Source organism: Mus pahari, chromosome 1 (assembly GCF_900095145.1).
Source record: "Mus pahari chromosome 1, PAHARI_EIJ_v1.1, whole genome shotgun sequence".
Taxonomy (NCBI): domain Eukaryota; kingdom Metazoa; phylum Chordata; class Mammalia; order Rodentia; family Muridae; genus Mus; species Mus pahari.
The window spans coordinates 169,986,870-170,012,002 of NC_034590.1; the positions used below are offsets into that span (position 1 = coordinate 169,986,870).

At 47.9% G+C, this 25,133-nt stretch overlaps 1 protein-coding gene across 2 annotated transcripts in view; it reads right to left on the reverse strand.

Moving 5' to 3' along the window:
- Hspa12a (heat shock protein family A (Hsp70) member 12A) overlaps positions 1-25,133 on the reverse strand; it is a 153,842-nt gene that overhangs the window by 118,477 nt on the left and 10,232 nt on the right. For both annotated transcript variants that reach the window (XM_029537329.1, XM_021192526.2), the window contains exon 2: positions 23,723-23,813. In XM_029537329.1, coding sequence (XP_029393189.1) covers positions 23,723-23,813 — 91 coding nt within the window. The remainder of the gene's footprint in view (positions 1-23,722; positions 23,814-25,133) is intronic.

The window sequence follows — 25,133 nt, forward strand, 5'->3', positions numbered from 1 at the left end:
GAAGAGGAGGAGGAGGAGGAAGAAGAAGAGGAGGAGGAGGAGGAGAAAAGAAAAAGGAAAAAAAGAAAAAAGAAAAGCTAAAGATTTACCAGTTAAGCATCCATCTCAGAATTTGAATAAAGCAAAATAAATGCAAAAGGACTCCAGGTAGACCTTCACAGAGCCCAGCTTGCAAAATGCAAAATGGCTTCCTTTTTCCCTGCAGGGTTTCTGGTGTGGATGGTCCACCCACCCACACTGCAGGCAGCTCAAACGCTGGGTTCCAGTGGTATTTTGGCACATGGCTATTTAATTATTAAACAATAGATTCTGCTTACTAAAGACAGGTACTGCTAGTTTCCCACTTGCAGCAGTGAAACCTGGCTTTTTCTTTTAAACTGTGTTTGGGAAGAAGACAGAATTCAAAGGGAAATATGAAATAAATAATACTGTGGTTTTCTGTGGCAAAAGGTTATGTTTACACTGGAAGTCATAGTGTCTGTGCCTTGCCCTGTTGTTATGCAAATCAAAGAATTTATACACAACTCAAGATCAGGCTTTACAAATTCATATACAGCCTGTAGGGCATCTGAAGTCCTGGGTGCTTACTCAGAGCTCAGTAAAGGTCGGCTACTATCAAGATCATGATAAGAAATAATTCTTTAATAATGTAAGAAACATAATTTAGATTATGGCTCTAAAACTAACCCTGAGATAAATGGCTAACCCGGTGGAGTGAGGTAGAGCAGGCTTCACAGCTACCTCTCCCTTCCCACACCTGGCCTCTTGCTGCCCTGGGCGTCCCACACACATCCCCGCTCTCCCTGTCCCTCACCTTCACCAGCACACGTGCCTCAGTGTAGACAAACACAGGGGGCACAGGCCTGACTGCCCGGTCTTACAAAGCTGCTTCCTTCCCTGAAATCCTCACTTAACACAGGGCAGGAAATGAACCCCCACCCCAAAGGTGGCTTTTGCAATGTCCTAGCTAAGCTAAAAGGCAGAGATTTGGAGACAAGGCATCCAGTCCCGGGACGTCCCCAAGAACTAAGACACTCAGTCCAGCCCACCCTCTGCTCGGAGGAGGACCAGCAGGATCCAGAAGCAATTGAAGGGGTAACCCCGCTGTACAGTGTCAGCAGCATCGTATGTGGCCACCAGAAAAGTGTCAATCTGGCAATTCATGCCCTCCTCCTTAAAGATGGTTAGCAATGGTAAGTACTCAGGGCCTTTGCCATGGAGACGTTTTTCTTTTCTTTTCTTTTCTTTTCTTTTTTCTTTTCTTTTCTTTTCTTTTCTTTTCTTTTCTTTTCTTTTCTTTTCTTTTCTTTTCTTTTCTTTTCTTTTCTTTTCTTTTCTTTTCTTTTCCCGGGATGTGTCTGCTCTTGGTGATTCTTTGGGAGTTCCTCCCAGGAAACCCCACAGAACTGAAAACCCACCAGAGGGAAAATGCTTTCCTGTTCCCAACAGGGGCTGACTGGTTTTCTGCAGCCGGCCACCAGGCGGAGCCCCAGCTTTCTCTATGGAGCCCTTTATGTCTTTTGCAAAACTCCTAAGTAGGTGGAAGTCCCTACTTCTACCCGTCTGGCTGAGGGCTCCTGCCATCCCACACTTAGCCTGTAGGCCCGTTGGAAAGGTTAGCATCTTGACCCCAAGGGGCCTACAGTCTAAGTGTGGGGGGTGGAAGGATTCACAGTCCAAGACTCAGGCACTCAGGGACCTCAGGGTCCCAACTGTGTGTTATGACTGAACAGGCACGCAGCTCTCTCCCAGAACCTAAGAGGCCAACTGTGGTGAATGCATGGTTCTGAGTCAAAACTGTAACAGGAGCATGCACGCTGTGTGCGGTGCTTTGAGTGACATGTTCTCAATAAGTCCCCAGTTAGTGGGCGTGGCCTCTGGAGTATGCCATTGAAGATGAGCTGTAAGTCCCTGCTTCCCGTCTTTGGATGAGATGTGAGTGCTCCCCTCCTCCTACCGACACGCCTGTGCTCTGCCATCGTGGACTCTAACCCTCTGGAAACATAAGCCCAATCATGTAACTTGTCATGGTGTTTTTTCACAGCAATGGAGAATTAACTAATATTCCCTGGAACAAATGGAACCCTTCAGCTCCCTCTAGGGACTGGTTTTAGAGTCAGCTTCTGAGAGGACCAGAGGGACCACTTGGAAGGTGGGAGGTCCTGCCCAGCTTCAAGACATCTATTACGCTGAAACTCAAAAGTTGGACTGTCTCTTTGAAGTGGAATTAAAGCCATATTGTGTCTCATACTATTGTCTTTGAATAAAATCTAACCCTCCTATGAACTGACCTTGATCCAGACAGCCATTTCCCTCCACCTGAGTCCCTGCTTAGACAGCCTCATCCAGGACCAAGCTCCTCTATCTAGGCCACGGTCAGGGAGGAGAGACATAGCTAGCTGGCCAGACGGTCACTGCTAGAACTCACTGAACCACCATAGGGAGTCTGCGTGTCTCCTCCTACAGCCTGGCCGAGAAGCTCACTTTACCATCCTAGGTTCAAAGGCATCTTCAGCTACTCAACATGGCCTTGACGGGCTTTCTCCTGAATGAACCTCAGGCAAGGGTCATCTCTGTGCCTCACTGCCCCCAATGCACACACACAGGAGCCAAATACTCAGCTCTCAGCTCACCTTCCAGTCCAGTCTGGAGAGGTCCCCGAAAATCAGCTTCTGTCATTTAATCCACCGGACAGTAGCTTTGAGAATTAGCTTGAATATTAAATATCCCATTAGAAGGCAAGAGGTATGGATTCAGATTCTACCTTTCCATATCTGGCTGGGTGATGTGAACACACACACACACACACACACACACACACACACACACACACACTTTGTTCCTCTCCCCTTACAAGGCTTGATTTACAGGGAGAGGAACAAGAGGCCTCTGACACAGAACACACACAGTCCTGAGAGTGAGGCTGAGCCCTCGCCCACCCTGGCTCTGCACCTATGTGAACCCTTGTGCTTCCCCGTGTCCTTACAATGGGCTGCAAGTTTCAGAAGGGAGTGAGTGGCATGATGGTCAGAGTGCCTGCCTGGAGCACGGTCCCAGAACCAGCTTGCAGATGAGTTCTCTCCTTCCTTTCAGAGAGACGTGAGGGCGTTCTAGAACCTGAACCATGTGCTACTTGGAATCTACATCTCCTGGGAGACACAGCAATGGCGTGGGACAATCTTTCATTGCTCTGGTTCGGTTTCCTCCAGAGTGTCCGTTAGGAACTCTGCTCCCCGATACAGCTCCTTCCACACACCCACCATGGGGAAGGATTAAATAGAAACCTGCTTCTCCCAGAAAATGACACACAGGAAAGCTGGCCCTGGGACTGACTGGAATCCTTCTCACAAAGACAGGTGGGTTGTAGCTACAGCTGTCTCTGGCTTCAGTGCTAGCCAAGTGCATTTCCCCTAGTGACGAGGTGGCCTTAAGAGAGAGACAAAAGCTTTCTGTGGTGGCCCCAGCCTTCCTACCTACCCACTCGCCCTGGTTCTGAGAGCTGACAGCCAGCTGCTTTCCTAGACTTGTGGGACAACTCAAAGAGACTTAAATACGTCACTGTCGCCAAGGCTGTCACCAACCCATCACAAATGGATCAGGTGTAGTGGGCTCTTCTGTCTCGGTCAGTGCCAAAGCCCCACTGAGTCCAGGGAACACAGTCTCAGCTTGGCACGAAGCCCTGGCAACCCTTATGTGGGGACTGAGCTGCCCGACACTTTCTGGCTTTAGGAAAAGCCTCCAGTGCTCACAGGTACCTGGGAGCATTCCGAATTCTCTCCTTTTTTTCATTTGGATGCCAACAGTTACCCTGAGGTGTCTTGTGCTCAGCCAGAGAAAATGGGGCAATTTCAGAGCAAGCCTCGCTGGCGACCCTGGGTTATCTGGGCTCCATGGCGCTGTCACCTTACAGGTTTCTGATACTTGCCAATATTTTCTCCATCCAAAAGAAAGCTCTCATCAACAATCTTTCTAAATGCAAACAGCAAAGGTGGCGTCCAAAGACGGCACCCTTACAATGTCTCATCTCGGCTCCAACGTGACACAACTGCGCGGGCTAGGCAAGCCGTGAGGCAGAAGGCAAGCATGCCCCGCCGAGGCACATTTCGAATCTGAGGACGTGACCCGCCTGCAATCTGTTCTGACTTTTTCTCTCTGTTGTAGAAGCACATGATTCGCAGTTAAATTTGACCAAATAAACAAGCTCCGTTTTCAGGTTCTGCAAAACCTACAATTCTGGGAAGGTTGATGTGGTTGACACTAAATTGATTTCAACGCATCCCATTTCTGGTCTAATGCTGGGCTCCTTTGAGCAAGAACAAATGTCCTCATGACAGCTTCAGTCTACCTGAATAGACTCAGTATAAACATATAGGATGCACAGGAAGCCAGATTAATTTTCTTTTTTTTTTTTAAGAAAAGAAAATATGGGATGTTTTACTTTTCAAAGATTAATTTCCTACAGAGTTTCACAGTCGCCTGGGTAAGGCCCTCACATGTTAAACAGTCGTCCTGCACCTGAAAGCGCGGGGAGGGGCTGCTTTGTTTTGTTTGTTTGCTTCCCTTTTTCCCACTTTTTGTGTGTGCTTGGGGAGACTCGGGTTGATGTTGGGAGTCATCCTTGATCACTATTCTACCTTATCCATTGAGATGGGGTCTCTCCACCAAACCCAGACCTCTCTAAGATGGCTAGTCTACTCGCCAGCTTGCTCAAAAAATTCAATCTTTGCCTTCTGAGGCTAGACTTAAGGAAAGCTGGCTGCTACACCCACCTCCCCAGCATGTGCCTGAGTTCCGAGGATCTGAACCCTCAGTCCTACTTTTGCTTAGTGGCTGGCTTTACCTCCTGAACTCCAACCCCTGCCCCAACCCCTGCCCCAACCCCTGCCCCTGCCCCTGCCCCAGCCTCAGCCCCTGCTCCTGTCCCAGCTCCTGCCCCAACCTCTGCCCCAGCCCCAGTCCCAGCCTTAGCCTCTGCTCCAGCCTTAGCCCCTGCTCCTGCCCCAGCCCCAGCCCCTGCCCCAGCCCGAGTCTGATCCCCAGTGTATTCATTTTACCCTCAACAACCTTCAGAAATCAAAAGGCATCCTGGATGTTAAAGCTCAAGAAAAGGTTGGAGAGTGAACCACGAGCATTTGAACATCCCCTCAAAAATCAACAGGCTGCTTGACCCAGGATGGCATGAGCTCTGAAGGACACAACCACCACAGAAATGAACTGCATGGAGGAAAAGTGTATTTCTCACAAAGGAATCTAGTCTGCATTAAGCGTGAAAGTTTTGTGGAAAACTTCATGGGGTTGTGATAAAATATAGAACTATTCGCCATAGGCGGGCTGGAGACTGCAGCTCAGGAGAAGAGCATCTGCCTGGCACTCAGGAAGCCCTGGGCTCAGCCTCGAGAGCACAGCATCACGCATAGCCAAGCCAGCAAGCAAGCAAAAAGTAATGAGACTCAATTAAAAAGCAAAACGGGGGACAGTAAAGGTGAATACGGAAGCTTAGAAAAGACCAAGTATGGTGCAACCACTTCCATTGTGGCAGGCAAGAGAATCTGATGGTCTTGACCATAACTGTGGTTATGTAAAGGTCTCTCTGGGGTTAAACGATGTTTGTTATTTTCTATATTATGTGGCAAGCCGCCGCATTCTGCCGTAGCAAAATGGCGCCCGACCCGAAAGGGGGAAGGGAGAGAAAAAAACAGCTTGCTAGGCGCATGCGCCAGGCTCCGCGACGAGCCGGCACAGAGATGCTAATGAGGTTCGGAAGTAAGCACCAATCACAGGCAGACACGTTCCCCTTAGGGCTATATAAACCAGAGGGTTTCGGGCTCGGGGTCCTTTCGCTTCGGCAAGCAAGAGAATAAAGAAGTTGTGGAAGAATCTCTGCGTGTCGAAGTCCTTCTATCCTGCAGGCAGGAGCGACGGGCGCGACAATATTACAAAGTGTGCAGCCTGTGGTTGTTCTACCCCAGTAGCCTGTACAAATATCTCAAAATGAAAAGGCATCTTTATAATAATAATATATACGCATATATGTGTGTGTATATGTGTATACATACATACATACATACACACTGTTTATATACATATACATCCAGGTGTGGTGGTACAGGACTATGATCCTGCCATTCAGGCAGTTGAGTTGGGAGGACCAAGAGTTTGGAGGCGCAACCGGGCGTGGTGGCGCACGCCTTTAATCCCAGCACTCGGGAGACAGAGGCAGGAGGATTTCTGAGTTCGAGGCCAGCCTGGTCTACAAAGTGAGTTCCAGGACAGCCAGGGCTACGCAGAGAAACCCTGTCTCGAAAAAACAAAACAAAACAAAACAAAAAAACAAAACAAAACAAAAAAAAGAGTTTGGAGGCGCCAGCCTGGGCTGCATAGTAAGATGTTGCCTCAAAAAAAAGAAAATTAGCTCTTAGCTCTCACCTTTCTCTTCAAAGGAGGCTACAGCACAACTTTGTTTTGGCCATCTCAAAACTAAGTTCAACTGATACCAGACTCCCTTACCAGACAACCCCAAACTGCTCAGAGCTGTAGCCCTGAAGTGCACAGAGGCAAGGCCATGGCCACACCTGCTCTGGCCCCAAGACTGGCCCTAGCGTGTCTCTAGGATGAACATGGTGTGTCACTGTGGGCGTGGGCTTTAAGACCCTCATCCTTGCTTCCTGAAAGCCAGTCTCCTCCTAGAGGCCTTCAGATGAAGGGGCAGAACTCTCAGCTCCTCCTGCCCCATGCCTGCCTGGACACTGCCATGATCCTGCCTTGTAAGCCGGCTCCAGTTAAATGTTGTCCTTATAAGAGTTGGTGTCTGTTCTCAGCAGTAAAACCCTAACCAAGACAGTGACTTTACCCACTGAGTCTTCTTGCCAGCCCTTGAAACAGTGCTTTTAATGGGACTGCCAGGATCACCCAAGAGACGGGACGCTAGTGAGAGAACTTTCTGGAACTACTGTAGAGATCTTATTGGCTGCAGTCTACAGATGCCAACCCTGTAGCATCAACAGTGGCCCTGTGCAATGCCTACCTAGTTAAGAAGCACAAGAGAAAATACTGTTATAATAGACCGTGTGATGAACACTTTTTAAGGGTTTGTAGGACTGGGAAGAACAGAAACAGACATGCTCACACATCACCCTGAGTAAGGGTGTACACTGCGACAGTCTTTCAGGGCACCAATTAGGCAATATCTGTCCACACGTAAAATCGAACAACCCATGTTTCCCACCTCTAGGAAGCTGGTTTACAAAACTACTTGGACATGCATATTTAGAGCATCCTTTTCTGTCGCAGTCCTTGGAGAAAACAGTTGGGCACAATCTCCGTTTCTATGAGATGAGAAGTTAAAGGTTCACGTGTTATGTTGTGCTCACAGATGCACGCTCGTGGCATGAACACAGAATCTCTAGGTGGAGGGTTCCATGACATGCTGCTATGCACCAATGTCAGTGGGACACTGTACAAAGACTGCACACTCAAGGTGGGGCAGCATGGTCAGCAGAAAGAACATGAACAGGTGGCTAAGTACTTCATTGAAAAGAGAGTATTCAATGCTCAGCTCTGTATGCACCAACCCACTCCTGCAGAACTTGGGGAGCATGGGAGCATGGGGAGAGAATGAGAGCTAGCTTGAAAAGAGAATTCCTGTGAAAGAGAAGGAACCCACAGCCTGGATCTAGGTTCTACGATCTGTGTTGGTATCTAACGCCCACAGCTTCTGCTGGGCTAAGTCAGAACGTTCTAATAAAGCACAGATACAATCCCCAATCGTTTAAATCACACCTTCCTTCAATACAAGTTTCCAGAGACACCCCCCCCCCCAGCACCTGGGGGCTCTGTGCCGGGTCTGTTCTTTTGTCTCCAGGCAAGTAGACCTTTGTACTGGTCAGGAACCTTCTTGGATGATATGGTCAAGTCTTGAAAATGATAGGAGTGTTACTATGTTTCCAGAAACTAGATGTTTCTCTTGAGAATGAGGTGTGTCTTTGAGTAGGATACAGGCTCTGGGGAGGATCAAGCACCAAGTGTCTTTGCTTGTTATCATACTTCATTCCTGAATGGTTTCACACAAACAGGCCATTTGTAACGCCCCCCTAATTGGGCACTTCTGCTACTACTGAAATGTTCACCTATCCCAATTCTTTCCAAAAAGACACAAGCAACCCACCAGAAAGTCCCCCAGAAAAAGATCCAAACCAGTAAGCCCATGGAACAAACTGGTCTCCCCATCATCCCCCTGCCTGGACCTGCCTGACAGCTCATGCTCTTGCTTGGCCTGTGCATATCCTCAATCCACAGGAAGGGGAAGGACGCCTACATTGTAGCCTTTAGTTACCATCCTGCCCTTAGTTCTGCTCCCACAGAAAGTGGAGCAGATGGGCTGTCCTAAACCACTGACCATTTTTATTTTTCTCTCTCTGTCTGCCATCACCAGGACTGTTTTCCTGAAGCTTTGGGTATATTCTTGACTTGTAAGCGAGTTAGACTGCTGTAGGTGCTAATTTCAGCAAACAACTTGATGGGCTGAGTTCTGCCAGGCATCCATCTGCTAAGGCTGGTGTGTAGAGGCAAATTTTGGTGGGGATAGAGGTCTGCTGATAACCTACTTGCTTAGCAAGCATGAGGACCCGAGTTTATCCCTTGTCCCCATATAAAAGCTGAATGCAATAGAGAGAGAGCCTGCAATCACAGCACTAGGGAGGTTGAGCCAGGAGGGTCCCTAGGGCTTTCTGGCTAGCCAGCTTAGCCATTCCCTGCATGGATTCACACACATGCATGTGCTCCCACACACAAGTGCACACACTTAAACACACATACACATAAAATTAAAGCCATGTTTTGAGTGTTACCAGGCTTCCCTGGTGCCCTGTGATGTAAGAGGTTGGATCTTTAAAAAGCAAAACATGTTTCCAGGTGGAGCTGGAGAGCTTCATCATACTTGGGCTGTGGTCTCTCTGGTTCCCTGGGGTTCAGCAACTCCACCTCACTCCCCACAATCCTCAACTCCCTTCCCCTCCCCACTCTCTCAAGCTACAGTAAAGCACCCCACTCCCCACTCCCCAGCCAAGAGAGGCATCAGGCACAGCTGTGGGGAAAAACATTCTGTGTGTTCCTATGAAACAAAATGGTGTGTGTGTGTGTGTGTGTGTGTGTGTGTGTGTGTGTGTGTGTGTGTGTAGGTGTTCTGTGATTTTACAAACTCCCCTCCCTGGTTGTTATAAGATTAAAACAATTTTCTCCCTCAGTAAATGCTTCCCTTCAAAACCACTGGAAGTGCATAATTTGCCTGCCCGTTTTCAACTCCTGTTTTCTTGGGGCGACTGAGAGTCCTATTTCCTCCAAAGAGGCAGGTGTGAAACAACTGTCCAGCAAGCAGAAGTAGCGTCTCCATGACAGCTCTGATCAATGTTTCATTTTACCCCTAACTTCAGCAAAGATCGGCAGGCACCGTCAGCCCTTCAGGACAGACAGTTTATTTTGTGGTAAATCGCTCTCTTGTCCCTGGTAAACTTAGCAGGCATTTTCACTAAAGTTGCAGGGACTCTCAGGAGAGCTCTATGCCTATGTTAGCACTATGGTTGAGGAGGATCTCCCTCCTTTAATCCCTGGATAGTTGCTGCTGCCTGGAAACCTAAACCTTTCACTGTGTGGCCCACTTTCTTCTCCTCTCCAGGGATGAGAACACAGAAACTGTTTTCACAGAAAAATGGACATAAAGGAGAAACAAAAAAAGCTGGCCTGGCAGATGTGGGGCTGGGGAGATAGCAACTCATGATTGCCCTTGAAATAAAATAATAATAACTATAATAAAATAAAACAAAACAAAACAAAACAAATTCACCTGTCACGGATCGGCAATGCCAGTCTGCCACCAGGCTGCTGAGAAAGCACTCCTGCTGACAGCCAGCAGCCCCATTGATGTGAGTGTTTACATAATTACACAGGCAAACAGTGCAGTCTTTCTGATTTAATGTGTGTTTTAACAAGCCCTTCAACCACAGTGTGGGCTTCTGTAATCAAATCAAGCCTTTTCAATTAAAACACAATTAGAAAAGGTGTCATGGTGTTACTGCTACACACTTTGTAGTGCGTAGGGGTTTAAGAATTGCTGGACTGGAAGTCTGCACTCACATGGGACTCACCCAGGTGGCCTAAGTGTGAACTAAGTGTGAACACCTCATGGGAACCCCAGGAGGTGATCTGGGTATACACTTTTGGCCTTAAGTGATTTGTCATCCCTGTGATCCACTGGGGACTGAAGATGAAAACCAGAGGGTGATCCAGAGGACGTGTGGCTTTGACTTTGAACCCAAGTGGCAGCAAATGCAGCAAATGTGACAAGGACCAGAAGAGGTAGGCACAAAGCTGCCAGAAAGATCTACCTTGCTGTGGTATTACAGCACAATGAATTACGGGGATGTTGGGTATTTTAGACAACAGTGAGCTCCAAGCTTCATTTTAAAGATGTAAGACAAACACTGTAGAAGATACTCAGTTTGCCAAAGACCATATTGTTAACCTGTTTGATCCTGCCTCACAGACTCTCCCAAATGAAGGAGCTACAGAGGGGAAGTGTGAAGGGGCCACAGAGCCTGTTTCAGACACAGGTGGGTCCCTCCCACCTTTACACTTTGTCACTTAATGTCAAAGGTGGCAGGTTGGAGGGAGTCAGTGAGGCACCAGCTGCCAAAAAGATGTTTAACACCAACCGTTTAACACCAACCGCTGGGGGCCTGTTGATGTCACTGTATTCAGGAAAGGGTGTCTGTAGATGTAACCATGCTAGGAAACTTGAGGTTAGGAGATTATCTTGGGGTACCTGATCCTAAGTCCTATGATAAGTGCCTTTGTCAAGGACGTGTAGCAATGGGCAAACACGGAGGGGAGTGTGTGGAGACAGATGCAGAGACTGAATGATCCAGTAGAGATTCATAAAGACCCAGTCTTTGAACTTCACTCGTAGGCTCTTTTAACTATGGATTATAGGGCTTGGGGGTGTGCCCAAGAGGACTCAGTGCCAGATCCTGGGAGGGCAGCCTGCAGGCTCCTCACCCCACTGAAAGCCCACCCTACCCAATGCCATCTCTCACTTTGGGAGGCAATCCACTCATCAGAAAACTCCTGTTAGCCAAGTTGAATGTCTTGTTTATCTTGCCAAGAGCCAGGTTACTAGGTTTATAGAAGCAATAAAACTTGTGTTTTATGGCACCAGTATCTGCTTTTTGGCCTGATTTACTCTACCTATATATTTGATTATGTACACAACACATTCTCAGTCCTTCATTCCAAGCCTGTCAGTAGATCATTCCATAAGAAGTGAGGAAGGTGGGCGTGGCCACCACATACCTTGTACTTGAAGTGAGGATCCCAGAAGTGACTATATCTTTCTAGAGAGTTTAGCTACAGGTTTGGAGGGCTCAAGGATCACAGTGTACCCTTTAACTTCTGCCCCGGGCTCTTTCCTAGATGTAAGCAAAAGAATGGCAGCTCTCTGGACTTCACTGCTGGGTTGGACATCATTTACCTGTCATGACTCTCCTTCTGAGTCCAGATTTGTCACTGTCAACATTGCTCCCTGAAAAGCCAGACGACAAAATCCACCAAGCTACAACTGAACAGGCTGACCTTAAAGCCCAGTGGACACTTCCTCCACACAACTGTCCAGGCAATTATTTGGGGGTGGGTAGGAGGAGGACACCAGCACAGACCACCACTGGATTATCTTAATGGCACCACCCTGGCACACACACCCTAGACCTTCTAGAAGACAGAAGCTCTTGGAGAGTCAGACATGCTCAGACTCAACACTGGGTCTTGCTCTTCCCACCTGAGTTTTATCAACTTTTTTGAAGTCTTAATTTCCCCACTTCTGAGAACAACATTTTGGGAATAAGATGGTTGAAGAGTCCAGTGAAGCAAACTGATATGGAATAAGTATTGGGTTATGTTAGCATGGCTGCTGCTACTGCTGCTGGCAATGACTGATGATAATGATAATGATGGTGGTGACAATGATGATGGTGGTGACGGTGACGATGACAGCTTACTTCAACAACTCAGAGGCCTGTTGTCAGGTGTGGTGGCTTGAATGAGAATGGCCCCACTGACTCACATGTTTGAATGCTTGGTCCTCAGTAGAACTACTTTGGAAGGATTAGGAGGTGTGTCACTGAGGGTGGGCTTTGAGGTTTCAAAAGCCCATGGCAGCCCCAGTGTTTCTTCTTTCTGCCTGAAACTTACAGACCAGATGTGAGCTTTCAGCTACTTCTCCAGCACATACCTCCAGCCTACCTCCATGTTTCCCACCATGATGACCATGGACTAATCCTCTGAAAATGTAAGCAAGCCCCCCCATTAAACATTTCTTTTATAAGTTGCCTTGGTCTCAGTGTCTCCTTGCAATAGATCAGTGATTAAGACGGCAGAAGACACCTGGGGTTCTGTGGTGGAGGGTTCCCTCAGAATGGGATTCTGTGGTGGAGGGTTCCCTCAGAATGGGATTCTGTGGTGGATGGCTGCCCTAGTGCTTGCTTTCTGGTGCTTCAGCAGGCCTGGTCCTGCCATGCCATCTGCTCTGGTAGAGTTTCACACCTCAAACAAGGCCATGGTTGGAGAGCTGCTCCCTCCTGGGTTCAACAGACAAATGGGGAACAGCGGGGGGGGGGGGGGGCTGGGGGAGTGAGAGGTGGTAGCAGTGTAAAACTCACGTGGTTTCCACCTTCAATTCTAATTGCAGAAGGTTCATGGTGGGAAGAGACACAGTTTGGTCTGTGGAAGGCTGTGTGGACCAGGGGTGTGGAGGACAACTGAGGGGAAAAGTGGAGACTATGAGCTCAGGGTTGCTCAGAACTGACGGATGCACCCCACAGGGCCTCCATTACAGGTGTTTCTTCTTGTCTCCCTCTGGTCTAGACTCCAGACTTCCCTTATTAACTTTGATTCTCTGCTTTTTCCCTCTGGGAAGGAGATTAAGTGTTCAGCTGGCAGGAAGCTGTAGTACTGGCTTCATTTTGCAGCATTGTTCAGCCCTGATCATGGCACCTCCATTCCACTAACCTCTGCCCTCATAATCCCCATGGATAGGTGTTAACCCTCTCCTCTCCTTGTTCCCTTTGAAGGCAAAGTTATGTTTCAGAAGATGGCACTCGTGTACATAGTCTTTCTCAACAGAATACTTTCACAATCAGTATGCCAATCATGGGGTAAATTAGAGCTGCCTGTCTGAGGGAGCCTATGGAAGGTCGTTTCTAGTGGTTCTATGGATGGTCTTCTCTAGTGGTTCTATGGATGGTCATCTCTAGAGGTTCTCAAAGTGTGTCCCCAAAACAGCAGCACCAAAATTGCCCAGAAACACTCAAGAAGGCAAAATGTCAGCCCCTCTGCAGGTAACTGGTGGAAACTTCCCTGTCTGCTCAGGCATCGCCTCTTGGTGACTCTGACGCATACTCAACCAAGCTTGGGAGTCCTCACAGTAATCAAAGCTCCACTGCCTGTGCCTCCTCCCCCTTAGCAGACCGGAAAACTGGGCCCCGCGGTGATGTGGCCAAGGACAAGGTCATTCACGTAGCCACCGAACAAGAACGCAGCATGGTGTTAGGAATTAATAATATATTACTGGGGCTAGAGAGATGGCTCAGAAGTTGAGAGCACTGACCACTTTTCCAGAGGTCCTGAATTCAGTTCCCAGCAACCACAGAGTGACTCACAGCCATCTGTAATGGGATCTGATGCCTTCTTTTGGAATGCAGGTGTATATGCAGGCAGAACACTGTGTACATGATAAACAAATCTTAAAAAACAAGAATATATTACTAACAACAGACAAATTGGAGAGTGCACTTGCCCTCATGAAGTCACTTTTAGCAAACAAGGGAACAGAGAAAATGGTGACAGAAAGGTGTTAGTGACACTAAGAAAACAATCATGGGGACAGATAAGGCTGAGAGGAGCAGGGGAAGAGCTGAGGGGAAGCTTCCTGGAGCAGGCTTCAGTTCACCTGGAGGGACAGGATTACTGCAACTGCCCGTCAGTCAGCATCAGATACGTCAACTCAGAATAACATAAACCTGGCCCAATTTCCTTTGCCACAAGTCCATTATGTGAGAATAAATAAATAAAATCGTGGAAGAGAACCAGGTGATTGATGACTCTTGCATGAGCTGTGTGGACTGTCTGAGATAAACGAGCATGTCAAAGCTCCTCGCTTTCCTTTGGAATACACCTACTCACACCTAAGCTGCCAATTACAAATTCTCCTTTCAGCCAGGCAGTGGTGGTGCTTGCTTTTAATTCCAGAGCTCAGGAGGCAGAGGCAGGCAGGTCCCTGAGTTCAAGGCCAGCCTGGTCTACAGAGTGAGCTCCAGGACAACCAGGGCTACACAGTGCAACCCTGTCTTGAAAATCCAAACCAACCATCCAAATAAATCCTTTCAAATGAATGCTACTGGCTGCTTGATAACTCTGGCTGTTAATGAGGCCCAAGATACTAAAGCTGTGGCTGGAAGAGCTGTGCCCCTAAGCAGTGCATCTGTGAGACTCATGGATCCCTGAAGGATTTTGGTGGGAGCTGGCCCTCTACATGAGCTCTTGGCCAGGGTCAACACTGTGCTGAGCTCTGCAGCTCTGGTATCTCCTCAGGGGGTGTGGTGGCGAAGTTCACTGTCAAGTTGACTGGATTTGGAGTCTCCTGGTGGATGCGCCATGTGGATGCTTGGGAGAGGTCTGACTGAGGTCAGAAGACTCACTCTGAATGTGGGTTACATTATTCCATGAGCTGGGGTCTCAGAAACAGATAAAAGGGGAGGGAGCTAGGGAACTCGGCTCTCTACTTCCTGTTCTTCTTGGACGTGAAGGATCCTGCCACCATGAACTCTGCCTTGTCTTCCCACCTCTGTGGACCGTATCAACAGTTCAAGGTAAATCTCCTTCCTTCAGCTGCATTCTGTGACACAGAGTCATAGCACAGGCTGAGATATTACTTTCTTGTTCTGTGGATGAGGATTCGAAGGCTTAAAGGTATTGAGGATGGTGAGGATTGATTACATGAGGGTCATATCCCAACATGAGTCTCAGGCACTGGTCTTCCCTGCTTGAACCATCTCTGTGGCCCCTTCCTCCAAATCCTCAACTTGTTCTGTAGCACTTGCCATCGTCCTAGCCCCTCCCACAGGATGACCACAGATCCACCCCAATCTTTGCTTTCACTGCTAGGCTGCCATTTCCAAAGGCAGGGTACTCAGTGAGTTTCTACAGCCCCCATGAAAAACAATTAATGTTGTCCAAGTGCCGAGCTGATGATAGCTCCAAACACAGTTAAATCAATGTGCTCGAGACCTTTTCTCAGAGGGCCTGGACTTTTCAACAGTACCATGACTGCCTACCTTCAAAGCACCTGAATGATTTCAAGGAAGGAGAATGGAGAGACTCGCACTCCTGAACCCCTCCTCACATCATGTGCCGCTACAGAAAACATCAAAGTGCCATCTTGCTTGTGTGAATCAGTGCTGACACTGAATTAGAAGGACCCAAGGTGCCCAGTCTCCTGAGGTGGGCTTTTCCTTTCTTTGTTGGAATGATACAGGTTTTTAATAATGAGAAACCATAATGTTCACTGTTGCTTGGAGTCTTCAGTGCAGTTTGATGGAGGCCTTAGTTACTTTCCTATCACTGCAATCAGACATCACGGTGAAGCGGCTTATGGAGGAAAGCATTTAGCTGGGCTTACAGTTCCAGAGCGTCTAGAGTTCACGATGGCAGAGGAAGGCATGGTAGCAGGAATGGCTAAGAGTAATCATCTCAAACCACAAGCAGCAGGCAGAGAGCATCCTGGGAATGGCATGCATCAAAGGTGTCAACCAGTGACACGCCTCCTCCAATAAGGCCACACCTCCTAATCTTTCCCAAATAGTTCCATCAACTGGGGACCAAACATTCAGACATATGAACCTATAGGGCCCTTGTCATTCAAATGACGAGATGAAACTATGATTCAAGATGCCCCTTTCCATGCTGTGGGGAGGGGAAGACATTCCCAAGTATGCATGTAGTCAGTGTTACACTGTGATGGAGCCTGCTTTCTCTGATGGGGACTGATCCCTGAGCTGTATCAGAAACAGTCTACAAACTGGTCAACAAGACTGAAACCATCCATTTACATAAGGAAAACTGGGTTGAAGTTAACTCCAGCAAGTTGTGACGCCCATGTTCTTTTCCCTTCTCTGTATGTTCTGGCCGTTAAAGCTCCATCTTAAATTTGCCAGAATAATCTGGATTATTAACTCCAGACACTACTCCACAGGCAGCCTCCCCTTCCTTTTCACCAAACCAGAGTTATCTCTTGTTAATTTTCTTTTCAATGAGCTAAAGGAAAGCTATTTCCCAGCAGCCATTTCCTCACCAGGGACCTGGTGTTGGAGGTTTTATTACCAGCTGCTCGACTTCTTTCCCAGCTCTTCAGTCTTCAGGGCTGTCCAACACATGACCCCTGGAGTTGTCTGTCTCCAACGATAGCTATGAATGTGATTAGGAGTAAACTTACTTAGATCATTAAGGTTTTTGTTTTTGTTATTTTTGGTTGTTTTTTTTGTTTTGTTTTGTTTTGTTTTGTTTTTGTATTTTTTTTAGTAGATTGATTTTGTGGTTCTTGTGTATGAAGCTCTGTCAATGATGTCATGACATAATGCCAAGCAAAATACACCTATGTGTGCTCTGGCAACCACTGGCCATAGATTTTGTCTGGCCCAGGGAAGCCCAAAGCTTGGACATTGAAGATTTCTTAGTTGAGTAGAGTGGTAGTTGCCTTCATTCCAAGCACTTGGGAGGTAGAAACAGGCAGATGAGATAACTCTAAGTTAGTTCAAGAACAGTCTGGTCTATACATCAAGTTCCAGGCCAGCAGGGGCTACATAATGAAACATGTGGGTGTGGGTGTGGGTGTGTATACACATACCTGAAACCTTTCCCGCACTTGATAGAGGCTTTCTCTGCAGTGAGCAAACCCTCACCATAAAGTCAGGTTGCTTTAAAGAGTAGTTTCGGGGACAGGAGAGAACAAGGTACCTGGGTGTGCTGGGCACACATCCCCAACACAGCTGTCCCACACTCTGTGGCTCAAGTTGCTCCTGACACTTGCAATGACCATTTAACTATCAGACACAGGTCTGAGCTCCTCACCAAACGGTCAGCTCGACAGAGAACCCAGTGGCTTTGACTCGTTCACACTGCTTCCTCAGAACTTCCTGTCGTGCCTGGCCACAGAAGGTGCTTAATGAGTGCGTGGTGAATGAAATACAAATGCTGACTGCTCATAGAAGAACCTTCTGTGGATGTCAGAAATGGGCCATCCTGGGCACACTCAACCGTTCTGATCTACAACTGTTCAGGAAACAGGAAAACATAGATGGTCAGAGAGGATTGCTTTCCCTTCTGTTTTCAAATACCACAAGTAGTCTGTACAGCCTGGGGGTGTGATTTGACCAAATCGCCTATAATCTTGCTACCAGATGATAGCACAGTCAACACCCTTCCTTCTGGGCCACACACACACACACACACACACACACACACACACACACACGCAATGTTTTAATTAGAGGGATATTATGTAACTCTTTGATCGTAACTCACATTAACTAGATGCTCAACTTGTGCAGGCTCTATGCCAGATACCTCACGGGCATCGGGCTCTCCTAAAACACAAGGAGGTAGATACTTAAAACTATACACACTTCTCAGGACAGACATGGGGACTGGGGGTTGAGGAAGTTGTATCATCCTCAAGGTCAGACAGGACTGATGGCACAGTCACATTTCAAATCCATCCACTGATGTCAGAACCTAGTGGGGCTCCCCCAAATGTATGTGGGATGAGGAACTGAATGAGCTGTGGGTTCAAACATGTCTGTCAGCCAGCTGGCCTGCAGTCTTAGAAATGTTCTGGACCCTGCCACTCCTATCTTCATGGGCCACTAATTGTTATAAACAATTAGTGTTTATAACACTAAATGTTATAAACACTATTTTCTCAGCTTCTGCTTTTTGCAGCTATTGGGGGTATCTTCCACGAGGGGAAGCCTAAAGTCCATCCTTCCATCACACACCAGACCTTCCATGGTCGGCCACTGCTGGCAGGGGCCACGGGGGCCTCTCACACTTGACGCTACTGCTCTGCCACTGGGCCCAGTCTGTAGATGAGCCACCTGTCCTGAGGACACAGGTCCTTTGAGAGCTGGTACCACAGATACTGTGCAAGTGCCACCAACACTGTCAGTGCCAGGCTCACAGCTGCTGCTGCTTGGTTGAAAGAAGCATATAGCTTTTGTGTACTGTGAACTTGGGTTCCACTGGCTTATAGGCAAAAGGAGAGCAGATGTCTCTCAAATCTAGGGGTGAAAGTCCCAGGAACTCCGGAGGTACCAACATGTGCAGATGCTCAAGTCTCTGGCATAAAATGGAATGGTCCTTGCATCGAACCCACAGGTCTCCTGACTACTTCAAATCACCTAGATTACTTTATGACTATAACACCAATGTGCTAGGTCATCTCTTACACCACTGTGCGTAGGGACAATGACAAGGACAGAAGTCTATACATGTTGGGCACATACACATTTATTTCCACACATACATAGGTAAATCACTGAAGGTAGAGTCTGAGGATTCAAAGGGCCACTGCCCTCGAGATTACCCATCACTCTGGACCACCTTTGGATTTTCCTCAGAGAGATTACATAGTCCCTCTTGAAAACCTCGACTTACTTCTAAGACATCTCAGCATCTTCCAGAGCTTACAGTGGGAGCCAGATTGGAACCTGTTGGGCTTGGTACTTTTACCCTCTGTGCCATTTCAGTGGCCCCAGGCTCCTCTCTCAAAGAGCACCCAGCCCCTTGTACCACCCAAGTGGGCTGAAACAGACGGATCCACGTTAAAGTTTAAGGCTTTAACTCCATGACTTGCAGTCAGAGAGGCATGAAAGCAAAATAAAAATGCAGAGCTTCTCATTCAGGACATTCAGGAATTCCAAAGGAAGAGGGCTGAGATCTAGTTCAGTGCTAAAGTGACTGCCCAGCATGCAAGAGGCCCCGGATAAAAACTGTTTGGGGCTGAGGATCAGCTCAAGGTGGAAATACTACAGTGCAATCTCATGCAGTGTCTTCCTTGCATGACAGCCTCATATCCAAGCCATCCCTGCAGCAGGACATAAAATATAGAATACTTTAGAAAGCCATTTTTATATGTAAATACAAATTCTGATTTCTATGAAAGAATGCTAAAAATTTGTAAGCATTTACAAACCAAAATGGGAAATGTCACAGACAGGTGAGCCATCCGTTTGTGGGCACAGATGACTTGGCATGTCATATATACAGATGAGGTGCCTGTGTATAGGTGACTAGGCATACCACAGACAGGTGAGCCATCCGAGTATTGGCATGGTTGACTCGGCTCTGTGGTGACCTGAAAGTGCAGGAAGAGCCAACATGGTTTTATGTTTTCATCAGAGCCTCCACACCCTGCTGGGGTTTCTGCATGTCAGGGAGAAGCACGAGAGGAGCTGCAAGAATGGGCATGGCACAGCCCAGCATGGTGGTGGTGAGGCGGCGTGAGTGACCGACACCCAGAGGTGTTATGAGGTAAGGGACAATAACACAGAGATAGCAGGGTTTGCTGCTCCAAAACCGGCCGTCACCTGTCACCTAACCGCTAACTCCCCCAATCCACTGGCTGTCACCTAACCGCTAACTCCCCCAATCCACTGGCTGTCACCTAACCCTAACTCCCCCAATCCACTGCCCTTTACGATGGTCATTATTCACCTGGCCCATGCCATCCTGCACCACCATTTTTACTTAACCTCTTCTACTGTGATAAAATACTCTGATTCAAAGAGACATGTTGGGGAGAAATGCTTTATTCCATCTTATTAATCAGTCATCACTGAGAAAACTCAGGGCAGAGACCCAAGTGGGCATGTGAAGCCCAAACCACAGAGGAACACAGCTTGCTGACTTGATCAAGTTCATGCTTAAGTGGCTTTCTAAGACAGTCCAGGACCAACCGCCCAGGGGATGGTGCCACCCACAGTGGGATGGGCCCTCAGGGTTAGGGTTAATGCCATCTCCCTGAACCCCAACCTCTCGTAGGCTTCTGAGCTAAACACAGCAAGATTACCACGGCAGACACTGGAGAGTTTGCAGGCATCTCTTAGGGAACACGCAGGCCAAGACACACGTGGTTCCATTCATTTCTCAGGGCAGCAAGCTGATTGCAGAATTCAAACTCAATGAGACCATACACCATACTTATATGCTTCCAGACTGCAATGGATCCTTTCTTCCACTCCAAACACTCTTATATAGGTGCAGAGTACATTTACATACATACACATGTATGTATACATATTAGCATATGGTATATATAACATGAATATATATATATATATATATATATATATATCAAATGTAGGCATATACATAAGGAGGCAAAGAGAAAAAATATACACATGCATATGCATAAACATTTAGCTTGAACTTTATTAGATTCAACCAACAGTGGGAGTCTCTGCAGTATTTCAGTCCTTGGCTGGGCATGAGAACACAAGGGGAAATGAGTGTCACCCGTTCCAAGGAGCTTGTCATTTAGAGAAGACACAAACTGAAACCCCAGTACACAGCCCATCAGTGTGGTGGCTATTTATAAGAGGAGGCAGGATGTCTTCTGGAGGTCTGAGAACAGCCAGTGGTGGACTTGACCCATGATGCATGGGCTCAGGTCATGGCTTCACTCCTTGTAAACCATGTGATATCCAGCATGCAACGTGAGTGGTAGAGCCCTGTTATTAAATTGAGTATCTACAATAGTCCCTTCTTCTTGAGGTGTCAAGCTTACATAATGAAGCACTGAACATTGCTCAAAGAGATGCTCAAGGGCTGAGCAATGTAATAACACAAGTCAGGTTTGCCTTCCAGAGAATAAAATTCACTGAACATGATTTCACCTTCCCAGGGTCCCTGCTGTGGTGGCCAGTCACTGCAAACTCCACTGCTGTCAGCCACGTGATCCTTGCTCTGTGATCTTTACAAGTGTGTTGTTTGTTTTAGTTTTTGTAACTAAATAGTTTATTTTTTCCACTTTGACTTGGATGCTATAGAAGGTTTTCTCTACCACTAATCCTTTCCCCATGATCTTTAAATACCTGTCTTCCTATCCACAAGAAGGCTCTTAAGTGGCTGCTTCTTTCACACTTACAAGAGCCACACAACAATCTCTCTCACTCAAAGGAGGCTGACTGCAGTAGTGGCTTCAAGGGTCAAAATTCTAAGATGGAGGTGGGTGTAGGAGGCAGAGCCCAGAAAGGGCTTAGAACTGTTCTTAGGAGTTCAAGTCACACACACCTGGAAAAGGCACTAGGAAATAAACAACAGTCCCCAGAGCAATGAGAAGCCGGGGGGGGGGGGGGGGGAGGTCACCTACGAGGGAGAGAAAGAAATACACTGTGGCACGGTGGGGTGGAGAGGAACCAGCATAGGATAAGACCTTTGGTGAGTGATGGAGGAGCCCCTTCACTGGCAACCCCGGGGAAGGCAAACAAAGGAAACTGCTGAATAAGCCCAGGTTTCTCCATGTTTCCTTCCTGAGCAGAGCCAATCCTGACTGTCAAGTTTTCTTGTTCCAGGATGCCCCAAGGACCTTCTATGACAGGCTCTGAAGAAGCATAGCTCAGAGTGACCAGTCTCCATCTCCCCTTAGTAGGTTCACTGACTAGAGGCTGAGAATTAAACATATTCTCCAGCCATGGACCACTTGGGAAGGCAGAGCGTTCAGCCACTGGTACTGGGCACCTTGTAGGTGCCAAGGTGGCCCAGACGTGCTAATGTATGCCATCCTGTTTAACCTTTGTATCCAAACACCAGGCATGGATGGTTTATTTTCCAGGCCCCAATTCTCACCGTCCCATGTGAGAACAGACAGAAGAGCAGCTAGGAATGGAGAGGCAAGGAAAGGGGGTTGAGCCCTGGACTGTAGGCCCTATCCCTCCAACATCCCTTACCTCTTCAGACCTGTGGATTTAGTCTTGGCCTTTCATAAAACATTGATTTTTAGTTTCTCCCTGTAACACAGCATTGTTCCCAAGTGCCCGTGTATTATCCTGCTGTTGTGACACAGACTGAATAGTGTGCCTCATATGTGCATGTGTGTTCCATGTGTCCTCGGGTGCTTCTGTGTTCAACTCATGACCTGTCCTGTCAGTGCTGTGGGACCATCTCCTCAGGTAGCAGTCGCTGCAGTCAGGGGTGCCGAACACCAATGACATTAGGTTGCTTTACCAAGATAACAAGACAAAAAAAACCCAAGATTATCCTACCAACTGACAAGTTTACTTTAAAAGCAACTGAGAAAGTCGGAACACACGCCACCTGGAACAGGGTGGGCGGCAATGAAAAGCAAGCGGCTTCTTAACCCTCAGTTCTTTGTCTCTCAGCCTGACATTTGTTTTGCTCTTGAAAAATCAAACCAAGAAATAACCAAGCAGGCACCTACTAAGTGGCGGGTGCAATCCAGCCCCGGAACGGGTAAGAACAGCTCCGGCCACAGTCCTCTTCTCAGGTATTTACGGCGTTGTTTGCAGAACTATAGCTGTTTCTCTTTAAGCCATTTTACTGGTAGTGATTTTTAATACTTGGACGACCATGTAGAGCTTTCTGAGAGTTTTTGGTTTTGTCTTCTATTCATTATTTTTCCTATCCAGAATATCCTAACCCCTTATCCTTCTCTCTGATTTTAAGGGACTGGGGGGGGGGGTGTCCAGCATCTGCGACCTGGGACCCTGGCAACTGGGCTGGGGCTGCTAACGACCTCCCAGAGATAATCCAAAGGGCTGATTTAGCAAAGCCCATTCTTGACCTTGACACAAGACAAGACAAGCAAAGGGGAAGGACTTGGGAGGGCAGAGTGAAAGAAAAGGATCTTGGACACTCGTTCAGATCTTGCCAGGCCCCTCCCCATTCAGCAAACACCTGGCTGAGTTGGAAAACAGAACCAGCTCAACCTTCCTACTGGCAGCAATTGAAGCTGTCAGCTCCTGCTTGTCACCACTTGCACTGGAAGGCCTGGGGCAGCCACAAGAGCCCTAATTAGGCAGAAATGACACTTCTACAACTGACCTGCCAGGACCTTTGGCGGACCAGTTAACATCATTAGCTAACATTTTTAAAAAGTGTGAATGTAAATGAACAGCCAGTGGCTTTCAATGGAGTTTGCCGGTGGTACCCCCGGTGGTACCCCCTCCCTTTTCGCTCTTTCTCTTCCTGCATGAATAGCCCACTTGTTTTCTCTGGTATTGGAGGGAGGCATGAGGAAGGAGGGGTAAGAAGGCCATCCTCTGAGCAGACAGACTATGTTAAAGCATAAACAAGCTGCTAAGACCAGAGAGGCCATCTCTCCTTGCCTGCATATGGTACCGAATGTGACCGGTCTCCGGGGCCACCAGTGCAGAGCTGGGAGACAGCAAGAGCAAACAGGGCCGACAGATGCCAGGCCCCACTCCACAAGCTATGGCCATTGAGCAGGGCCATTCATGCTCTACACACACTTTCTTTCGTGGGTCTGACTGTGCTGTGAAGCCGATGTCGCTGGTGTACACAAGTGTAAAAGTTCCTGTTCCCAGGGTGCCCGGGCCCTCTCTGCATACACCAGTACTTACAGTACAGCGCGCTCAGGTCCTACCTGCTGCTGCTGCTATTTCCCACCTGGAGTCACACTTCAGCTTGCTCTTTCCTTTGCAGCCACAGAACCCGTACATGCCGACACTCTCCATCTGCAGGAAGGAAGAGGAGAGTTCCACTGTGAGCCCTTGGCTTTGTTCCCTTGTGGCTCCTAAGTCACACAGTCAGTGCTGGCTGACACTCTGAAGGGAAGTTAAAGTTGGGAGATGTCAGAGGTGCCTGGCTCCTGGTGCCGGCCTCCCTTGGCACCTACTACCTCCTTGTTGTGTGGCCTTGCATGGTGTTCTTAATCCTGAGTCTCAGATGTCTTCATCTGTAAGACAGAAAATGCCTCACTGCATTAAGTAAGAAACAAGAGGATGGATGTGCTGTGAACTCTGGGGAACTGCTACCTGAATGCCAGGAGCTAGGGTGGATGTGAGCTCCCCAAGCCGGGAACCAGAGCAGCTTCCCATCCCTGATTTCTCTTGGTGGACAAAGTAAAAAATTAGTCCTTGTTTCCTGAGGGTCGCTGGACACAGCAACCCGTGTACCCTCAAGCCCCCTCTTGGCTCGCAACCCTGAGTATTATTCTTGAAAAGGTACATGGATGAAAAATGACTACCACAGAACCATGGGTAGATTAGTTATTTACTCCCTCTTGTAGACTGCACACAGTATGAACAGAAAGCAGACCATACCTACTTCCAGGTGTTAGGAAGCCCTGAGACCTGTCATGGGTGCACCGTAGATGCATGGGTAATAAATATAGGATGGTATTCAAAAGTCCAGCTCCCAGAGGATGGGGACAGGTGCTATACAAAGCCGGGGCAGGAGACTCATGCTTGTTTGTTATTAAAGATGAGCAAAGTCAATCAAACGGTGTGTGGCAGAAAAATGCCTGTGATGATCCATCAGACAGAAGCAAAAAGAAACCCACCTTAGTTTGAGGGCAGGAGGAGAAAATACTTGGGACTGCTCTTAATGAAATTTAGTGGAGAGGGAGGGAAGGAGGAAGGGAACCCCCTCCTTGCTGTGCAGCAGTTAGTGCTTTTAAGCTAAATACCTCAGCATATTAAGCAAATAGAGAAAAGCCAGCTAGAGGATGCCATCCAAGTGAACCACATTGAGCTCAGAAAGCCTGTAGGAGGTGCCGGGGTTTGACCCCTTTCCAGTCACATGCCTGGTCCCAGCCCTGCTGTTTAGTGTAGTGGCTCCTCTCCAGCTGTGGGGCTTATTGAAAGCCTCTAGCCCCTGCCTGGTTTTGGCACATTTTCTGCAGGTGCCTCCTACTGTGGCTACAATGGACTGCTTGGAGGTTTAGTCTTGTCAACAGCCACTGGGAAGAGAGGCGGGCAATAGCGAGGGAGTGCAGTCATTGTCTTAAAGGGCCAGTGACATTGTGTGTCACCACCACAGGGCCTGAGGCTCGG